Source organism: Nuphar pumila, chromosome 1 (assembly GCF_984573655.1).
Source record: "Nuphar pumila chromosome 1, dmNupPumi1.hap1.1, whole genome shotgun sequence".
Lineage (NCBI taxonomy): Eukaryota > Viridiplantae > Streptophyta > Magnoliopsida > Nymphaeales > Nymphaeaceae > Nuphar > Nuphar pumila.
Genome location: NC_143249.1, coordinates 16,950,798 through 16,970,112, shown reverse-complemented (window position 1 = coordinate 16,970,112; position 19,315 = coordinate 16,950,798). Strand labels below are relative to the sequence as shown.

Here is a 19,315-nt window from a genome sequence, read left to right as displayed (position 1 = left end):
TTTGAGTTTCATTGTTACTGTGTAGTTTAAACAATTATATGTTCAATTATCATACTTCTTTTATTGCTAATTGTGTTATCTACATTTTTTAGCCGCCTGCGGGTCCTTGCAGAACTTAGGCATGGAGATCTATTTCATTCTGCAAATATTGTGTCAAGGTGTGCTTCTTGCAAGATGAATTCATTCTCTTTTTGTGCATTAGACCTATACATGAGTGTCAATACACTGAAAGTTCATAATACATTCATGTGCTTGTTTTGGATATGTTTGTTTATCTTTCAAAAAGTCAAAAAGTTTTGCACAAATAAACATAGGAAATGAAATAGCGTTATCTACTCATGGATTCTATCTGAAACTTAAAAAACTCCGGATGAATTACATGAAGAAAGCACCAGGGAAAGGCAAGTTGATAAATCTAACTTGCATATGACTGCTGAATGCAGGAACAATGCAATAAGAAAGAAATGGATGTCGTGGGCAAGACATAGAGTTATAGGATTCCAAAGTTAAAATCTGTGAGATGCCGAGTCGACACAAAGTGTATTAAACTATTGATGCTTTGAATAGCAATTGGCTAATTGCAGGATTCCACTACCACTGATGATCTCTCAGGGTGCTGCCACCACAAGTGAGAGCAATGCTGTTTGTGAAAAGATGCTGTCATTCACTACTGGGTCTGGATGGTCTGGATCTCAGGATCTAGACCTAATTCATTTTATTTAAACACATGCTCATTAATGGCATGTTGTAATTTTAACATATCATGTAATGGGTATTTTCGTACCCTAACTATTGTATCTGTGTATACTTAATGAGAAAAGCAACAACCGAATACCCTAATTAGGGATTTTTGCAACAGCCACGTTCTCTCTCCCCATTTTGTGCTGTTGCTTGTGGATGAATGAAGGAACCCATGATTTTTATCATGGTATCAGAGCAACAGATCCAATCTTGATGATCGGTTCTTATGACTGCTTTGTCTTCTTCTAAGGTACCTGTTTTCTTATTGCTTTTATCGATTCCCCTCTTTATTCCTTTGTCTTCAAATCTACCATCCATCTGAGATCTTTTCTTCCTCCTGTCCCCTTTCTTATTGCTCATATTGATTTCCCTCTTTATTCAAGTCGTGTTTCTATTATTTCCAAAAATCCAAAACTTGGATTTGGTCACGTTGTCATATTTTCTTCTCTTTTCATTGCCTACTATTCTTCTGTGAGCCTACTACTCTTTTTTTCACATTGCTGCACATGATCTTACCCATCCATGGCTAAAATAATCACGCAAGATCAGATTTTGATCTATGCGTGATTTTAAGAGATGAAAAGGATCATGTTAGACTCATTTTCATATTGACGTTAGATCAGATTCTGATCTGGACGAGATCCCAGACCTGTCTTAATTAACAAATATCATCTTTGAACTCATTTTCATCTCTGTTTTGTACTGTTTGTCTATTTTCTCATAATTCTGAAAAGAAAACACGTTATTTTCAAAATAATGCACCTCTTACTGATTGAATTTTATTCAGAACATATTCTTTACTGCACAATTCTGCCTCGGGTTTACCAGTTTAAAAAAAAAGGTGGCAGCAAAATTCTCTGATATTAAATTTATGTTCTGAATTATATTAGAATTCAATAGTAGTTGGGTCTTTGTCGTAAAACCATTTTCTTATTTCTTATTTCTTGTTTTCGGTTTCAATAGAATATAGACTCATTTTCTCATTCTCAGTCTGGCCTTTTCTCAAACTTTCTTAGTCAACTTGTGTTTGAGAAACTGAACAATTTCAATTTCCTAACTTGGAAGCGACAAATCATACCATTCATAAGAAGTCAGGACCTTTCTGGACATCTGAATGGTTCTGTTCCTGTTCCTCCAGAATTCATACCACAAGAAGAAAAGAATGGTGAGGGAGATCTTTCTATTACCTATGTTAGAAATCCTGAGTACGTATCCTGGATGAAGTGAGATCAGGCGTTGGTTGCCTATATCACTTCTACATTGTCACAGGAAGTGTTTGTGCCAATTCTAGATGACTGCTCAGCAATGCAATTATGGCATCGACTAGTTCAGACATATTCTCAAGTTTCTCAGGCCAGAGTATTATTTTTAAAGAAAGTTTCAAATGGTGAGGAAGGACTCCATGACTATTATGGAGTACTTGAACAAAATGAAGACTATTACAGATCAATTGGCCATTGTGGGATGCACTGTTAGTGACAAAGATATAGTGCATCAAACTTTGAGTGGGCTGGGATCAGATTATCATATGATGGTTACTTCCTTATTGTGTTTGCCAAATTTACCTACATTTAAAGATCTTCGTGCTAAGCTTTTACAGTATGAGATGACCTTGAAGGGATTTTCTGAAGATACTCATGCTCATGTTGGAGCATACGATGTTCTTGCCACAGGAGTTGCCTATGGGCGAGGACGTGGTAGGTATGATTTTCGAGAAAGAGGGGGTTTAGAAAGAAATGGATAAGGAAGTCGTGGAATATTACCTACACCCAATATTCCTCCCAATGGGCAAAGGCAAAAGACAATACCTACCTGCTTTCTTTGCAACAAAAGGGGGCACATAAAGGCAAATTGCTGGTTTAACTCGCAAAATAGAGGAAAGCAATTGGAGACAAAAAAGAGAACAGATACATTGAAAAATAGTGGAGAAGTCAAAGAGTTGTTATTTATCTGCCTTGGCTGAATTGAATATCAAACAGAATAATCAAGGCACTTGGTATGTTGATTCTAGTGCAACCACTCATGTCACTGGTGATGCTGGTAAGCTCCTAAATCTTGTTCCTTATGTTGGTAGAAATAGTATAGTTATTGAAGATGTGCCTCACCACCATATTTCTCACATTGGAAATTCTGTAATTCCTATGTCCAACTCTTCTCTTACTTTTTCAAATGTCATTCATGCTCCAAATATCAAGAAAAATATTGTTTCTGTCTCTAAGCTTGTAGATGACATTAATGCTTCAGTTTAGTTTACTCATTTTTTCTGTTTGCGTTAAGGACCTTTACACGAGAGAAACGTTCGCTGAAGGAAAATGTCAAGGGAATATGTACGTGTTCCAAGAGAATCCTTTCTCTCGTGTTCAACCTGTTGATTTCATCTTGAAGCTCACATCATCATCTTCAGTTCCTCCTGAGAGTGTTTTTAATCTTTCTGAATGTATTGAGCCGAATCTTTGGCATGGTCGTCTGGGTCATTGTAGTAGTCGCTTTATTGATAAGCTTGTTTCAAGTAGACTTATTCCCAAGTCAAGTCTAAATTTAAGTGTCGATAATAAAAAATGTTCTAGTTGTCTTCAGTGTAAGAGTCATGTTCTTCCTTTTTATTCCATTACTAAAAGAGCTTCAAGACCATTTGAAATTATATGTTCTGATGTTTGGGGTCCGGCTCCAGTTCCTTCTATGTCTGGCACTAGATATTATCTCATCTTTGTTGATAGCTATTCTCGATATACATAGATCTTCTTTATGAAAAGTAAATCTGAAACCTTCAAGTTATTTCAAAATTTTCATTCCTTTGTTCAAAATCAATTTTCTTAGAATATTATTTGTTTCCAATGTGATGAAGGGGGTGAATTCTCTTCAAATGACTTTATTAATTTCCCAAATGACTTTATTAATTTCCTCCATACAAATAGAATAAGTAGACAGGTGTCTTGCCCTCATACACCTCATCAGAATGTGATTGCTGAACAGAAGCATCGTCATATTGTCGAGAGTGCAATGAGCATGATGCATGATAGTAATCTTCCAGTTACCTTTTGGGCGGAGGCTTTTCATACATCAACCTATGTCATAAATCGATTGCCCATGAACATCTTGGAAAACAAATCACCCTATTTTTCTTTGCATGGTGTGCATCCAAATTATCATGATTTGCGTGTATTCGGGTGTGTATGTTATGTTCATGTTGACAGTTCAATGCGGCACAAGTTTTAGGATAAGGCCTTAAAGTGCAGATTTATGGAGTATGATGATAATTACAAAGGCTACAAATGCTATGATGCATCAAAATATTCAAAAATGTTGTGTTTGACGAATCAAATTTTGGTCATAATGCTAACACTTCTCCTGAAATTGAAGTTTATCACCCTTGGTTGAACTCAGATCTCTTTTCTAGTATTGATGATGTTTGTTCTTCTAAATGTAATCAAAGAAATGAGGGAAACATATCTACTGTTGTGCAAAGGACTTAGGAAAGTGTGATTTCTGAACCATTATTGGCCCTCGAAAGGTATAAAGGCATTGTTTACTCTCGACGTGAGAAGGAGATACCTCCCAGCTCTAATCAGGAGCAAAATTCTCCTTCTGTTTCCATTCAATCACCTGCTCACAGAAGGTCTACCCGACCTCGACATCCTATTGATAGGTGGATTAGTTATGAGAACTTCACGATGGATTTTCAATTCTTCTTAACCTCTTTGGGGAAGAAAGATCAACCCATAACATTTTATCAAGCAATAAATTCTAAGAGATAGATTGAAGCTATGAACGAAGAAATGGAGGCTCTTCATGAGTGTGGCACTTGGGATATTGTTCCCAGACCATACAATCGAAATGTGATTGGGTCAAAGTGGGTGTATAAGATAAAGTATAAGCCATATGGTACTATCGAGCGATACAATGCTAGGTTGGTTGCCAAAGGATTCACACAGGAGCAAGGACAAGACTATGATGAGACCTTCAGTCCGGTCGTGAAAATGAGCATTATCCGCATCGTACTATCATTGGTTGTTGAGCACCAGTGGATTCTCAGCCAACTGGATGTGAAAAATGCATTTCTACATGGAACTCTGAAGAAAGAAGTACACATGGAGCAACCCACTGGGTATGTAGAAGGGAACTCTAAAGAATACGTGTGCAGGTTAAAGAGAGTTATATATGGTCTGAAGGAGGCATCTCGATCTTGGTTTGACAATTTCTCTCTTGAAGTAGAAAAATATGGCTTAAGTCGGTCTCTTCTTGACCATTCTTTTTTCTTATTCAAATGCAAAGATATAGTTACCCTGTTATTGATATATGTTGATGACATTATCATTACAGGTAACTCTAATAAACATATTGAACAAGTTAAAGAACTTTTGAACCATAGATTCAAGATGAAGGATCTTGGTAAACAACAGTACTTTCTTGGAGTAGAAGTTGACAGGATTCCTGAAGGCATGACAGTTACTCAACATAAGTATACCGTTGATGTTCTTAGCAAGGCATGTATGACAGATTGCAAGCCTCTAAGCACACCCAGTGTACTTCATCAGAAACTCAGTTCCCAAGATGGAGATTTGTATGAGGATCGTACAGGATATTGCAGGATAGTAGGAATGCTTCAGTATCTTACATTCACTCGGCCTGACATTGTCTATTCTGTCAATCAGGTATCTTAGTTCTTGCATGAACCGCATATTGGGTATATGGAAGCTGTTAAACACATTCTTCGATATTTGAAGGAAACTATTGAAGATGGTCTTCTGTACAGAAAGAGTATACATGACCATCACTTGCATGAACTTTTTACTTACACAGATGCAGATTGGGCATGAGATCCCGATGAGCATAGGTCCGTCTCAAGATACTGTATTTTCATTGGCCTAAATCTTGTCTCCTGAAACAGTAGAAAACAAAAGGCCATAGCCAGGTTGAGCACATAAGTTGAATATAGATTAATGACAGCTGCTACAGCCGAAGTAAGTAACATGGATCAGACACCTGTTGACAAAAGTAGGAGAATCGATTTCTAAAAGCATTCTCTTATGTGACAATCAAAGTGCTATCAACATGTCATTCAATCCTATCTACCACAGTCGTGCCAAACATATTGAAATTGATCAACATTTTGTAAGACAGAAGGTCGAAGAGAAGGAAATTGAACAGAATACGTACAGACTGCTGATCAAGTTGCTGATTTGTTTACAAAAGGACTTATCAAGGACATATTTTAGATGTTAAAAGGCAAGTTGCTCATGGTTCAAAACTATGTACAACTTGAGGAAGGGTGAAAAGACGTTGTCATTCACGACTGGGTCAGGATCCTGAAATCTAGACCCAATTCGTTTTATTTAAACACATGCTCATTAATGGCATGTTGTAATTTTAACATATCATGTAATGAGTATTTTCGTACCCTAACTATTGTATCTGTGTATACTTAATGATAAAAGCAACAACCGAATACCCTGATTAGGGATTTTTGCAACAACCACGTTCTCTATCCCCATTCTGTGTTGTTGCTTGTGGATGAATGAAGGAACCCATGTTTTTTATTAGTTTGATCTATCAAGCATCTTTCTTTTGAAGTACTTCAACGTGGCAATGTTGAACACCTGGACAAATCTTGAGGACCAGTGTTGTGAGAGGCGTACGCCTTAGTACCTGAAGCGTACGCCTCAGAGACGAAGCACACACTCAAGGTACTGAGGCGTTGCAGTGAGGCGTTTACCACTTTGTGCTTTTTGTAACATTCAGATTATCCGTGCATCATCCATATTTTCCTGTTAAAGCAAATAATGTATTGCATTTGTTCTTACTGTAATGAGATATAGCGGAAATATAAAAAGTGCTTACAAGCACTTACAATAATGAAAAAGAGACAATATCACAAATCCACAATGGGACAATACAAGCACAAGCCTTTAAGAAGGCAACAATATAAAAAGCCTCTTATTGAAAAGAGAGAGAGCTCTCAAGAATGAAAAATATACAAGGGGATCACCCCTATTTATACAAAAAGGAGAGGAGAGAAAGAGAGACAAAAAGCCTCAAAAGGAGAGCCCAAAAGGGAGCTCCCATGGAGTCGTTGGGAGCCCCCAACGGTCACAGGGGCTCCAACGACTCTATGGTTGGAGCCCCTTTTGGCCTTTAAGAAATACAAAAAAATAAAATTAAAAAATAAGAAAAGAAAATTACATTTTAACAAAAACTGAAAATAGTTGTTTTCTAAAACAACTATGTGAATTTACAAAAATACCCCTATCGGGTATTGATATAATTATATATATATATATATGTATAAGAGATACATTTTAACACCCCCCCTCAAACTTTACGGGGAGATGACAGAAAGTTTGCCAAGAAGGAACATGAAGCGAGGAGCCGGAAGAGCTTTAGTAAAGAAGTCTGCCAACTGATATTCAGAAGTGACATAAGGTAGCGCAATTGTTCCTTGTAAGAATTCGTCACGAACATAGTGACAATCCATTTCGATGTGCTTTGTACGCTCATGGAATGTATGATTGCTTGCAATATAGATGGCACTCTTGTTGTCGCAACATAATTTTGAGGCTTCGGTAATATCAACCCCCATGTCTTTAAGCAGACTGCGAAGCCATACAAGTTCCATTGTCGTGGTTCCATTGTCGTGGTTGCATTGTTGAAACTTTTTGTTGTTTCTTGCATCGCCAAACAATCAAAGAGTCCCCTAAAAAGACACAAAAACCAGTAGTTGAGACTCGATCATTGGGATTACCTCCCCAATCTGCATCAGTATAAGCAAGAAGATTCAAGGAAGAAGAGGAGGATATAAATAACCTTTATTGATGGTATTCCGAATATAGCGGATGATTCGGAAAACAACACTCATATGCACAGTTGTAGGAGCATGCTGAAATTGGCTAACTGAGTGAACCGCATGGGCGATATTTGGTTTGGTGATGGTTAAATAGGTAAGAGACTCAATGAGTTGTCTGTAAGGTGTGGGATCTTCCAGAAGAATCCCATCCTCCAACCGTAATTTGGCATTAATAACCTCAGGAGTCTCTACTTTCTTGTCATCAGAAATCCCAGACTTAGAACAGATATCTGCAGCAAGCTTCATCTGTGACAAAATATATCCTCGAGAAGAATATGCAACTTCAATTCCAAGAAAATATCGAAGAAAACCTAAATCAAACATATCAAAATTATTTTTTAACATATTTTTAACATCAATAATACTATTTTGATCATTCCCAGTGATAATCATATCATCAACATAAAGTAACAATATTATGATACTAGTACCTGCATTTTTAACAAAAAGAGCAGTGTCAGTATAACAAGAGTGAAAACCTAACTTTACCATGATATCACTGAAACGATCATACCAAGCCTTAGGAGCTTGTTTGAGGCCATACAATGCCTTCAAAAGCCGAAGTGTTTGACCTTGCTTAACATTAATTCCGGGTGGCGGATCCATGTAAACTTCTTCACTTAAACTGTCATTTAAAAAGGCATTTTTACGTCAAGTTGATAAATAGGCCATTTTTTGGTTGATGCGACAACTATTAAAGTTCTGACACTGGTCATTTGAGCTACGGGAGCGAATGTTTCTTCATAATCAATGCCGTATTCTTGGGAGTATCCCTTAGTGACTAATCTAGCTTTATATCGTTCCAACGAGCCATCGCTTTTAGTTTAAACTTTGAAGACCCAGCAACACCCAATAGGTTTTTTGTGTGAGGGTAAATTAACTATTTCCCAAGTATTAGCCTTTTTTAATGCATTTAGTTCAACTTGCATTGCTTCAACCCAATGTGGTATAGATTTAGCTTGATTATAGTGAGCGAGTTCAAAATAAGAATGTAGGGTTATTAAACATGCCCGATAGTTGGGGGTCAAGGAATCATAGGATACAAACCTATTTGGGGGTATTGATATTCTAGAAGAATGTCTAACTTGTGGTTCCTCAGTAGATTTAGAAATTTGAGAGTATTTTTCGAGGGCACTAATAGGATTTTCTTGATTTCTTCTTGAGTAAACATTTATATTTGTATCACTATCATTTATATTTGAATCACTATCATTTGAGGATGTTATATCAAGATGGGACACTTCACGTGTATCTTCTATGTTTTCAAGAAAATCTTCTTGTATGTCATCAATAAGATCATATAAGAATATATAATCAATTTCATTTGTTTCTTCTATTTTATCAAAACCGTTCTCTTCTTCTAGAAATGTTACATCTTTTGAAACATATAGTTTATCATTCTTAAAATCATAACATCTATACCCTTTTTTATTTTCACCATATCCTAAAAAAACACATTCAATTGCTTTTGGAGACAACTTATCCTTTTTATGTAATAGGACAACATTTGCAACCAAAAATACGAAGACGATTGAAATCGGGTGAAAATTTGAAGAGTTTTTCATAAGGAGAAGCATTTTTCAATTTGGAAGAAGGCATTCTATTGATTAGATAAGTTGAGGTTAGAACGGCTTTGGCCCAAAACTTCTTTGGAATATTCCTAGAAACAAGTAATGTTCTAGCGGTTTCTATAATGTGCCTATGTTTCCTTTTCGCTAGGCCATTTTGTTGAGGAGTCCTAGGACATGACTTTTGATGGCAAATTCCATTTTGGGTTAAATAGTTTTGAAATTCATGGGATAAGTATTCGCCACCGGAATCAGATCTTAAAATAGATATGATATTTTGAAATTGATTTTGAATTTTTTTATGAAAATCTTAAAAGGAAGTAAATACTTCCGATTTATGACTAAGAAAATAAATCCAAACATACCGAGTAAAGTCATCAATAAAGGTAACATAATATGAATAACCCCCTTTAGACATAACCGGAGAAGGCCCCCAAACATCCGAATGCATCAATTCAAAAGGTCTAGATAAAAGAAAAGTTCTAGTTGAAAATGGAATAGACTTCATTTTTCCAAAAATGCAATCTTTGCAATTAATTTCTTTTTCCTTACAAAATTTGTTTTCAAAAGGAAAGAGATACATTTTGGAATAACTTTTTATGCCAAGTTTCCATGTTTTTTTCTTGGACATAAGAACAAAAATAATTTGTAGGGAGATCGAGATGGTCCATATAATAGAGGTCTCCCTTTCTATGGCCTTGCCCAATCCGCTTCCCGGACCGGAGATCCTGCACAAAGCAACCATTAGATGAGAAAGATATTTCACATCCATGGTCGGCAATTTGAGAGACCGAAAAAAGGTTCAAATTTAGTTTGGGAACAACTCTTACTTTTGGAACATAAAAATTTTGAGAATCTTTAAAAGAGCCAATACTTGAAATTTTTAAAAAGGTTCCATCGGCCGTAGAGACACAAGAGTCCTTTGAATTGGTGCAAACATCAATAAGTGCATTTTCATGAGGGGTCATATGAAAAGAAGCTTCGGAGTCAAGGATCCAAGAATACGTACCGGGTGAAGATGACAAAGCAATAGCCGCACCTGATGTAGAGGAAGAAACTTTTAGAATTTGTTGGAGATCCATAGATATTTGTCAAAGAGTTTCTTTGATGTCATTGTTCTTGCCTTCATCTTCTTTGGTGGTAGTTTCTTCAAGAGAGGCCACCTTAGGCTTGAAAGTTCCATTAAGCTTTGGGCAAACGGGTTTAATGTGACAATCATTTTTCTTCCTCCATTGTAGTTTCCTTGTTTCCCAAAATGAGGAGGTTTATAGGTTCTAACATTGTTACTCGGTTTTGATACGGCAAGTACTTTATCAACATGTTTACTCATGCCAAGCCTTGTCTCCTCTTGAGTAATTTCGGCAATAGCATCCTCAATAGGAGGAAAAATAGATCTATAGAGAAGTGAGGATCTCACTTGCTCAAATTCGGGACGTAGCCCCAAAAGGAATTGAAACAATCGTTCTTGTTCCATTTGTTTTTGTCTTAAATCAATATCTTCCATAGAAACCCATTTTGGCTCCAAGAGAGCCAATTCATCCCATAGTGGGTTTAGGGCACTATAATAGTCTTGAATGCTAGAATCACCTTGTTTGGTGGTTCTAATCTTTTCTTGCAAGAAATATGCTCTTGCAAGATCCTTTTAGGTATACATACCCTTCATAAAGGACCAAGCCTCATTGGCTCTACGAAATTTAGCTATATTAGCACATACCTTAAGCTCAACATTGTTCATAAACCACGCAAGGATTTTTGCGTGATTGCTTTCCCAATCTTCCACTTCTTTTTGATGATTTTCAATGGCCTTGAGGTGAGCATCTCCTTTAAGAGCCTTTTCTTGACCTTCTTCGTTCTTTGTGAGCATAAACTTAGGTTCCGGAATGGTGCCCATGACAAAACCCCAAAATTTTTTTCCTTTGAGATTATTTTCCATTGCCGATGCCCACATCATATAATCCTTTCCATTGAGCTTGAAGGATAGGTCAATCTTTGCCTCCATGATGTTGTCAAGAAGTGAGAAGAGATTCACCAAATATAGAATACACGAACCACACCTTTCCTTCAAGAATCGAGTGGCTCTGATACCATGTAATGAGATATAGCGGAAATATAAAAAGTGCTTACAAGCACTTACAATAATGAAAAAGAGACAATATCACAAATCCACAAAGGGACAATACAAACACAAGCCTTTAAGAAGGCAACAATATAAAAAGCCTCTTATTGAAAAGAGAGAGAGCTCTCAAGAATGAAAAATATACAAGGGGATCACCCCTATTTATACAAAAGGGAGAGGAGAGAAAGAGAGACAAAATGCCTCAAAAGGAGAGCCCAAAAGGGGGCTCCCATGGAGTCGTTGGGAGCCCCCAACGGTCACATTTGTGACCGTTGGGGGCTCCAACGACTCTATGGTTGGAGCCCCTTTTGGCCTTTAAGAAATACAAAAAAATAAAATTAAAAAATAAGAAAAGAAAAATACATTTTAACAAAAACTGAAAATAGTTGTTTTCTAAAACAACTATGTGAATTTACAAAAATACTCCTATCGGGTATTGATGTAATATTATATTATATATACATTATATATATATATAAGAGATACATTTTAACACTTACAACCAACAATCCTATGAGTTCAGTTTAATTTTTCAGTTGTTTTCTTTACACTTTGTAGTGGTACTGTGATTGTGAAAATGATGTGACCTTTTTTATTGGCAGCAAACCATATTTTAAGAATTCTGCCATAACCTTTGCTGTTTGAATGATTTTTAACTGTATTTTGAAATTATACACCTTGTTGCATTGACAATTTGCTTCAGAACCATGCAGTATCATGGATCTGTTGTACTATTGGATGGGTGTCTGCAAGTATCAGTTATTGTGAATGTCATCTTTCTGTTATAGAACACTTTTTTCCTTGTATATCATTTTTCTTTTCTCCTCACATGCTCTGCTTGTGCTTGTAATCATCTTTCTTGAGGTTTGCATGAGTTATCTAGATACAACCTTAACAGATCGTGTCCTATAATAGAAGGCCACCCTGCATGTTGGCGTAATGTTTCTTATCATCTCAATGTTTTCATTGAACCATCAGACAGGGAATAGATAATTCGAACTGATTCTCTGTTGGGACTCTGATCAGGGGCCTGCATCAGAGCCATAAGTAATCTGGATGATGATAAACCCCAGAAAGGACAACCAATTACTCATGAATGGAGTGGTGCGTAGAAATGATACTCTGATTAATATGTTATTGTTGGAAGTCGATAAGATTGAAAAAGCTGGACTTAACAAAAAAATATTGCCAACTTAATCTTCTTGCCAAATGACCTTATAGATTGCCAATCAAGCTCGCGTAGCTATTGACGCCACACACACCAAGTGTTTAATGGTATGTGTGAGAGGACAGTGATCTTGAAGCCTATTTTATTATTTTGATCATGAAGCTTACGCTCCAACGCCTCGAGGCTTACACCTCACTTCATAACATGCTCAACGCCTCGCTTCACCTCATCGCATTTAACAACCTTGTTGAGGACTATAACCCTATAACCATGAGATTAGTGAAAGTAGTTCAATGTTCACCTTCTTTCTATGTCACATGGACTCGCCTAATAGGCTGCTGCACCCCGTTGATGTGACACAGGGGCAATCAATAACCCTGGGCACACCTAGGGTTATTTTTGTCCAAAATTGATTCAGTCAACTTCGATCGAGTCCATTTTGGTCCACTAAAAAAAATTAAGGGGGGGGGGGGTAGGGCACAACTCATCCCCTGACCCCGACTCCTCTCTTTCTCTTCTGATGGCAGCGATGACAACGACATCCTTCCCTTTTGACAACGATGAAGGTACGTCTCTCTCTGGTCCTCTCTTTCTTCTTCTTCCTTCTCCTATTTTTGTCTTTCTTCTTCTTCCTTCTCCTCCTCCTCCTCTCTTTCTTCTTCTTCTTCCTTCTCCTTCTCCTGATTTCTTCTCCTTCCCTCTCCTCCTTCCTCTGTCGCCTCATCCTCTCTCTCTCCTCCCCTTGGATGCGCAAGGGCCGAACCCAGGCCTGCTGGGTTTAGCAGAATCGAACCCATGTCTGCTCCAAAAGAGGCTCTGTTGAACCCAAGCCATAACCGAACTCAAGCTTGGGTTGGGTTCTGAGTTTGACCAGTTTTTTTTATGAATTTTATTTTAATAAAAAATTCATTATATATACCCCCGCACCCAAGTTTTTTTAAAGTGCTGTATCGCCGCACCCTCACCTGCACCTATGTGACATAGCCTTCTTTTGTTTTTGTTTACATACTTGAATTTAGCTTCATTCATGTCAGACCTGGCCTGCCCTATTCTTAGTTGTAGATATGACACAATAACCTAAAATGGATATATAATTCTGCCACTAGAACTGTAAAATGTTGCTAGAGAGCTAAGAACTCTTATTTCATTGCCACCCAGAAAGGAAATGGTACCAAGTGTTTGTTTTGCAGCTTGGAACTGACTGTGTGGATAAACAATGCGCTTGATGTATTATGTTACTGGATGATATCCTTTGCCAAAAAGTATGAGTAGTATGATGTTCCCATTTGCCCCTTATCCTTTTACTTTGTGATTAATTCTGATTGTTTGCTAAATAATACACCAAGGATGCTAATTTCTAGTGGAATAGCTTAGTATTGTGACTTCCTACTTTTAGTTAGTTCTTTTTGTCCTTGTTTTGTTAAATTGATGTTTTCGAGCTTTTCTTCAATTTTAAGGCTATATTTTTTCTGGTTATCTGCTCATTAAAACTTCCTTCTGCCATTTAATTTGTTTCAACACGGCCTTTGTTTCTCATATTATCGGTCTGTTTTTTCAATGTTTATGGTTTATTTATCATTCCTTTGTATTTTCATAGTAGCATGGATAGACCTCTCCCTGACTTCCTATCAATTGTAAATACAGCATTGAATTTGATAGAGATGATGAGTTGTTTGCTACTGCTGGAGTCTCTAGACGTATCAAAGTTTTTGAATTTTCTACAGTGAGTACTCAGGATTCATTGATCAGTATTGCTGGAAAATAGATCAACTGTGCCTAATGTTTAGTGCACATTGGTTCCTTTTTAGATTGTAAATCAGCCTGCTGAAGTACACTGCCCAGTCGTCGAGATGTCCACTCGGTCGAAGCTTAGTTGTCTGAGTTGGAATAAATACGTTAAGAACCAGATTGCAAGCAGTGATTATGAAGGCATTGTAACTGTTTGGGATGTAAACACCCGCCAGGTAAACAGTCTACCTTCTATTGGAAATGATTCTATAAAATATATATAAACAGTAATCAACTTTTGGTTTTTGGACTTTCAGAGTATTTTGGAATATGAGGAGCATGAGAAGAGAGCCTGGAGTGTTGATTTTTCACGGACGGAGCCTTCAATGCTTGTATCTGGTAGTGATGATTTTAAGGTACAAAAAGTTTCATCTTCGTGATTCGTAGATGCAGCATAGTGTTGACATGATGACTGTTGATTTTGAGAACATTAGAGGTTTATTTTTTGGTCAGGTGTGTTTAGTTGATGTACAATGATGATCAGTTTGTTCATTTGGAAAACATAACTGGAACTGAAAAAAATTGCAAACGTTGAATTCAAGTATTCTAGAGGAATAGGCATCATACAGTATGTTCCCTTGAGGATCTAACTAAGCTCTCTCATCAACTTCTTTATGGTTTCTCATCTTTGTTGGACACTTCCTTGTCTTACCCAATCTATCTTCCTTTGTGTGTCCTCCCTTATATGGTTTTATCTATAATATGAGCAGTTGTCTTCAATTATAAGGGGTGTACCATGTGTCCTTCCGTAAGTAATGAACTCTGAAGACCATAGCATGGTCCATGGTGACACATTGGGAGTGAGATTCGGAATCAGGGGTCAACCTGGAGGGAAGAGTTCTGCAATTAACTTTTCGATGATGGAGTTATAATGATTATGTTTGATGTGCACATTTGCAATACCATGTGATTCTTTGATTTTTCTCAGTTTCCTGTAATTGCAAATCACAATCACAGAACTTTCTCAAGTTTAGTGAAACACGAGAAAGTTCTGGCTGTGATTGTGATTCTTGTTTGAGAATGCTCCTCGAATCCTGTGAAAGTTGGTAACAAGACCGACCTTGTGACCGACAATCAGAGCTTCTGGATTCTCAGCTTTGATTCCTCATCCCACCTGTGACCGAAGCAAACATGCTCTAAGCATTTATGTTCTTATTATGAACCTAGAATCTGTTGTACCTCAAACTGGAGAACGTGGTTAGGGGTGGCCATCTATAACCTTATCTTTTTTTCATCCAATATATGTGCACAACAGTCGTGACCACAGTTCCAGACATGCATGACGTCAAGTCAAGATGAACATATTTACCCTTGGGTGTCCAAAAGTTGAACTCAGAAGCAGTTGGAGTGAGCGGGGGTGGAGGGGTTAAGCTTGAAGGGGTTGAAAAGGTAGAACACGACAAACCAGGTTTTGAAATGAAAACCTGCTCTAGATTTTTGAAACCAAGGTTTTGTTCAAAATCTAGTATATGAAACTATGTTCTGATGTCATGCAAACAGATGCCAGATCCAGTTTAGGCCAAATGACCAGACATTCATCCAAAACACCATTGAATTAAGTGGCTTTTTTATGTCGATAGGAAAATCTTTGTCATAGCATTGTAAATAGATGCAGTTAAATATGAAATAGCAAGAGGCTAGGGAATTGCATGTAGCTTACCATGACTCTTTATTTATGTAACCTCTGTCAGAGGGGATTGAATGGGATAGTTGGATGGTTAGGTCACACTATCATTAGGTTTGAATCACACAGGGTTATCTTGCAGTTTGCCTATCCAAAAAAGAAAAAAAAGAGATGATATTTTTTTTAACTCCATTGTTATTCAAAAAGTCTGTGTGGTTAGTTTATAAAACCCAATGAAGATAGCAGTCTACTGGGGGATGGGGTGAGGTGTGGGAAGGAGAATAGTCATAACTACTTTATTCATCAGAACTACTATAATGCAATATAGATGCTTTTTGTTTTTTCCTTAGACGAAATCATACAAAGATACATATGTATTGTGTGTTCTCATTAATGTTCTTTCATATTTCACATTTAGATGGCATTAATTACCATGAGACTGAAAGTAGAATCTGAAATTTTATCTGTGCTCTAACTTGTGCATTCTTTCAATATCAAATCCTGCTTTCTCAATTTCTTCTGTTGCTTTTCCTCATGTATTCAGTTCTCACTAAGCCATCATACTTTTTGCATTCCAATCTTTTTAACTTGATTTTGCCATTGCTCTTAGCTTGTAGCAATAATTCTGCTTTAAAGACACATGATGTTTCATGGTTTCATAGTCTTGCAAATTTAGACTTGCATTGATGTGATATAGGATTTCAGAATGTATTTTTTGTTTTTTTTATGGAAAATATTTGATAAAATTCTTAGTAGCCATCCAGAAATTGAAGAAAGTACTTGGGCGCCATCACTTTTTCTATCTAAAGAATCTCTTATTTGTTTGATATAGGTTAAGGTCTGGTGCACGAGGCAAGAAGCAAGCGTGCTAAATATTGATATGAAGGCAAATATTTGTTGTGTCAAATACAATCCAGGTTCAAGCAGATATATAGCAGTATGTATTTACCTGATTTCCCACCATTTTTCTTACTCTTGATGTTATTACATGGTGTTTGTTCTGTTTTTGGTACAGGTTGGTTCTGCTGACCATCACATTCATTATTATGACTTGAGAAATATCAATGCACCAGTGCATGTTTTCAGTGGACACAGAAAAGCAGTTTCATATGTGAAGTTTCTATCCAACAATGAGCTGGCATCAGCATCAACAGACGGTACATTAAGGCTGTGGGATGTAAAGGAAAACTCTCTTGTATGTTTTATTACTTTTCTCATGCCTTAACTTGATCTTTTCCTAAGTCATTAATATCTTGTACCAAGTCCTTTCTTTGGTATAGGGAATCAGAGTTATGCAGACATGAAGCATATCTTATTCATCACTATGATATTGTAGTTTGAGATTTATGTTGAAGCTACACATTTGTGTGCGTATCTATTTGTTTATAGGGGTATTTTGGTGATTTTTGTCTGTTTGTATGGGTAATGCAATTTTAGTTTTTTCAGCATAAACATAAAAATGTGATTCTACAAATGTCTCATTCCTAAGAAGCTCAAAACAACGATACAGATTTTGCATTTTCTGGATCTGTTCTTTTTGCATCATTTGAGTGGAAAGATAAAGTTTGCATTTTCTAGATCTTTTCTTTATACTTCAGTAGCTTTATGTTCACAATACTGTTTGAGGTACTTTCCTGGCTCATAGTTCAAAAGATCTAATTCCTTTTTATGGATTCTAGCCCTTGGTTTTCTGGCTTCTTCTAGGCGATTTTGCTCCAACATGAGTTCCCCCAACATTGTGTCATCGCCACCTCCTGTAGATGTTTTTTTATGATATTGTTAGCAAGTTGCCTGCTATTGTTCCATGTATAACAGAAATGCATTTTGCTGATCACCGGTTCATCTCTCTGCAATTTCTTGATGAAAGTTAGATAGCATAAAGCTTTGAGGAAAAATATGCGATTGACAGTTGTGTTATTTGTGTTTGTATGGATCAGATGCGAGTATTTAAAGGGCACACCAATGAAAAGAACTTTGTTGGACTCACAGTAAGCAACGAATATATTGCATGTGGCAGTGAAACTAATGAAGTATTTGTCTACCACAAGGTTGGGAATGCAGATACGAACTTATGTTATGCCACCTGGAATCACCTTCATTTGCCACCTGCCTAACATGTACTTTGACGGTTTTAATTTGTTCAGGCAATTTCGAAGCCTGCAGCATGGCATAGACTTGGATCTTCAGACATGAATGACGCTGATGATGATGCAGCATCATACTTCATCAGTGCTGTTTGTTGGAAGAGTGATAGTCCAACAATGTTGGCGGCGAACAGCCAGGGAGCAATCAAAGTTCTTGTGCTTGCACCTTGAAGAAGAAAGCGGTACTGTATATGCGTTCTGTAATATAGCTTCTTTTAGGGATGGGAAAGTATGTTTTAATCAAAAGCCAGCATCTTCTACACTTGCAATGTCAGAAAGTATGATCTTCTTTCTTTCTTTCTTCTGTGGTAGTCTAAGTACTCATGTTGCTGAAATAACTTCAGCCAGTGCTGGGATTGCTGTCCTTGCCTATGAAGCAAGATCAGGCAGTTCTTCCTGAATATAAAATTCAGAGGGGCACCAGTGGAAAGGAGGTATTTTGTTTTGGGGTCTGGTGTGTTGGTGCCATCCATAGATCACTGTAGCATCACTGCATGCTGATGCTGACTTTTTGTTAACGATTTCCAAATTACATGAATATAGGAGAGTAAGGTAAGCTCCAGACCACTATTTTGGATCCTTTTAAAAAACATTTTTACGTGTTTTTTACTTAATCTAAATGGATAGATGTGATCTTTATGTCTTATTTAGTATAAAACATGCATTGGTTTAAACATTTTTTCATGTTTAAATGTATTTTTAGCTGAACAAAAAAATCCAATGGTTCATGTTAAACCAAAAACTTGTTTAACTAAAAATGAAATTTTTTTGTTAAATTGATTTGTTTCGAAATATGGTTCTTAGTGAATAAGTAATGATAAACACATCTACAGGTTTGGATTAAGCATTAAACACATGCAAGTATGTTTTCTAACCATTTAACCTTCTCATGTGCGGACCTTATGAGGATATGCAAATTTCTTCTATGACAGGCTTTACTACGGATTTTTTATCCAAAAATTTAAGGATTTCAAAGAAACATATAAAGTAACAAATAAACTAGATAGAAATGTATTGTCAAAAACATCTGAATCATTAGAAAATGATGAAACAACATTCCAAAATATCGAGATGAACCGGCATAATTGTGCCTAGCCCGATTATTTTATGTTGTTTTTTGGTCACTTATGTCAAAAATTAAGAAAACTAATAAAAATGAAAGATAGATGGACGCGTTAGCTTTTCAATGTCACTAAGATTGCCTTAATTTGACAAGCGATTTAAGAGAAATGTCTGCTGAAAAATAACTTTTCGAATGTATCACTCTCTTACTAAAAAATAGATTCACATGATATTTTTTTGTTAATTGCACAAAGTTTGCATAA

General features: G+C 36.7%; 1 protein-coding gene across 1 annotated transcript in view; it reads left to right on the top strand.

Annotated features, from left to right (window-relative positions):
- LOC149848160 (E3 ubiquitin-protein ligase COP1-like) overlaps nt 1–18,288 on the top strand; it is a 29,990-nt gene extending 11,702 nt beyond the window's left edge. Inside the window, exons 6-13 of the mRNA XM_089980024.1 lie at nt 93–158; nt 14,079–14,157; nt 14,243–14,398; nt 14,480–14,578; nt 16,679–16,783; nt 16,862–17,041; nt 17,784–17,894; nt 17,991–18,288. Of these exons, the coding sequence (XP_089836150.1) occupies nt 93–158; nt 14,079–14,157; nt 14,243–14,398; nt 14,480–14,578; nt 16,679–16,783; nt 16,862–17,041; nt 17,784–17,894; nt 17,991–18,161 (967 nt within the window). The 3' untranslated portion in view covers nt 18,162–18,288. The remainder of the gene's footprint in view (nt 1–92; nt 159–14,078; nt 14,158–14,242; nt 14,399–14,479; nt 14,579–16,678; nt 16,784–16,861; nt 17,042–17,783; nt 17,895–17,990) is intronic.
- The last annotated feature ends 1,027 nt before the right edge of the window (nt 18,289–19,315 follow it).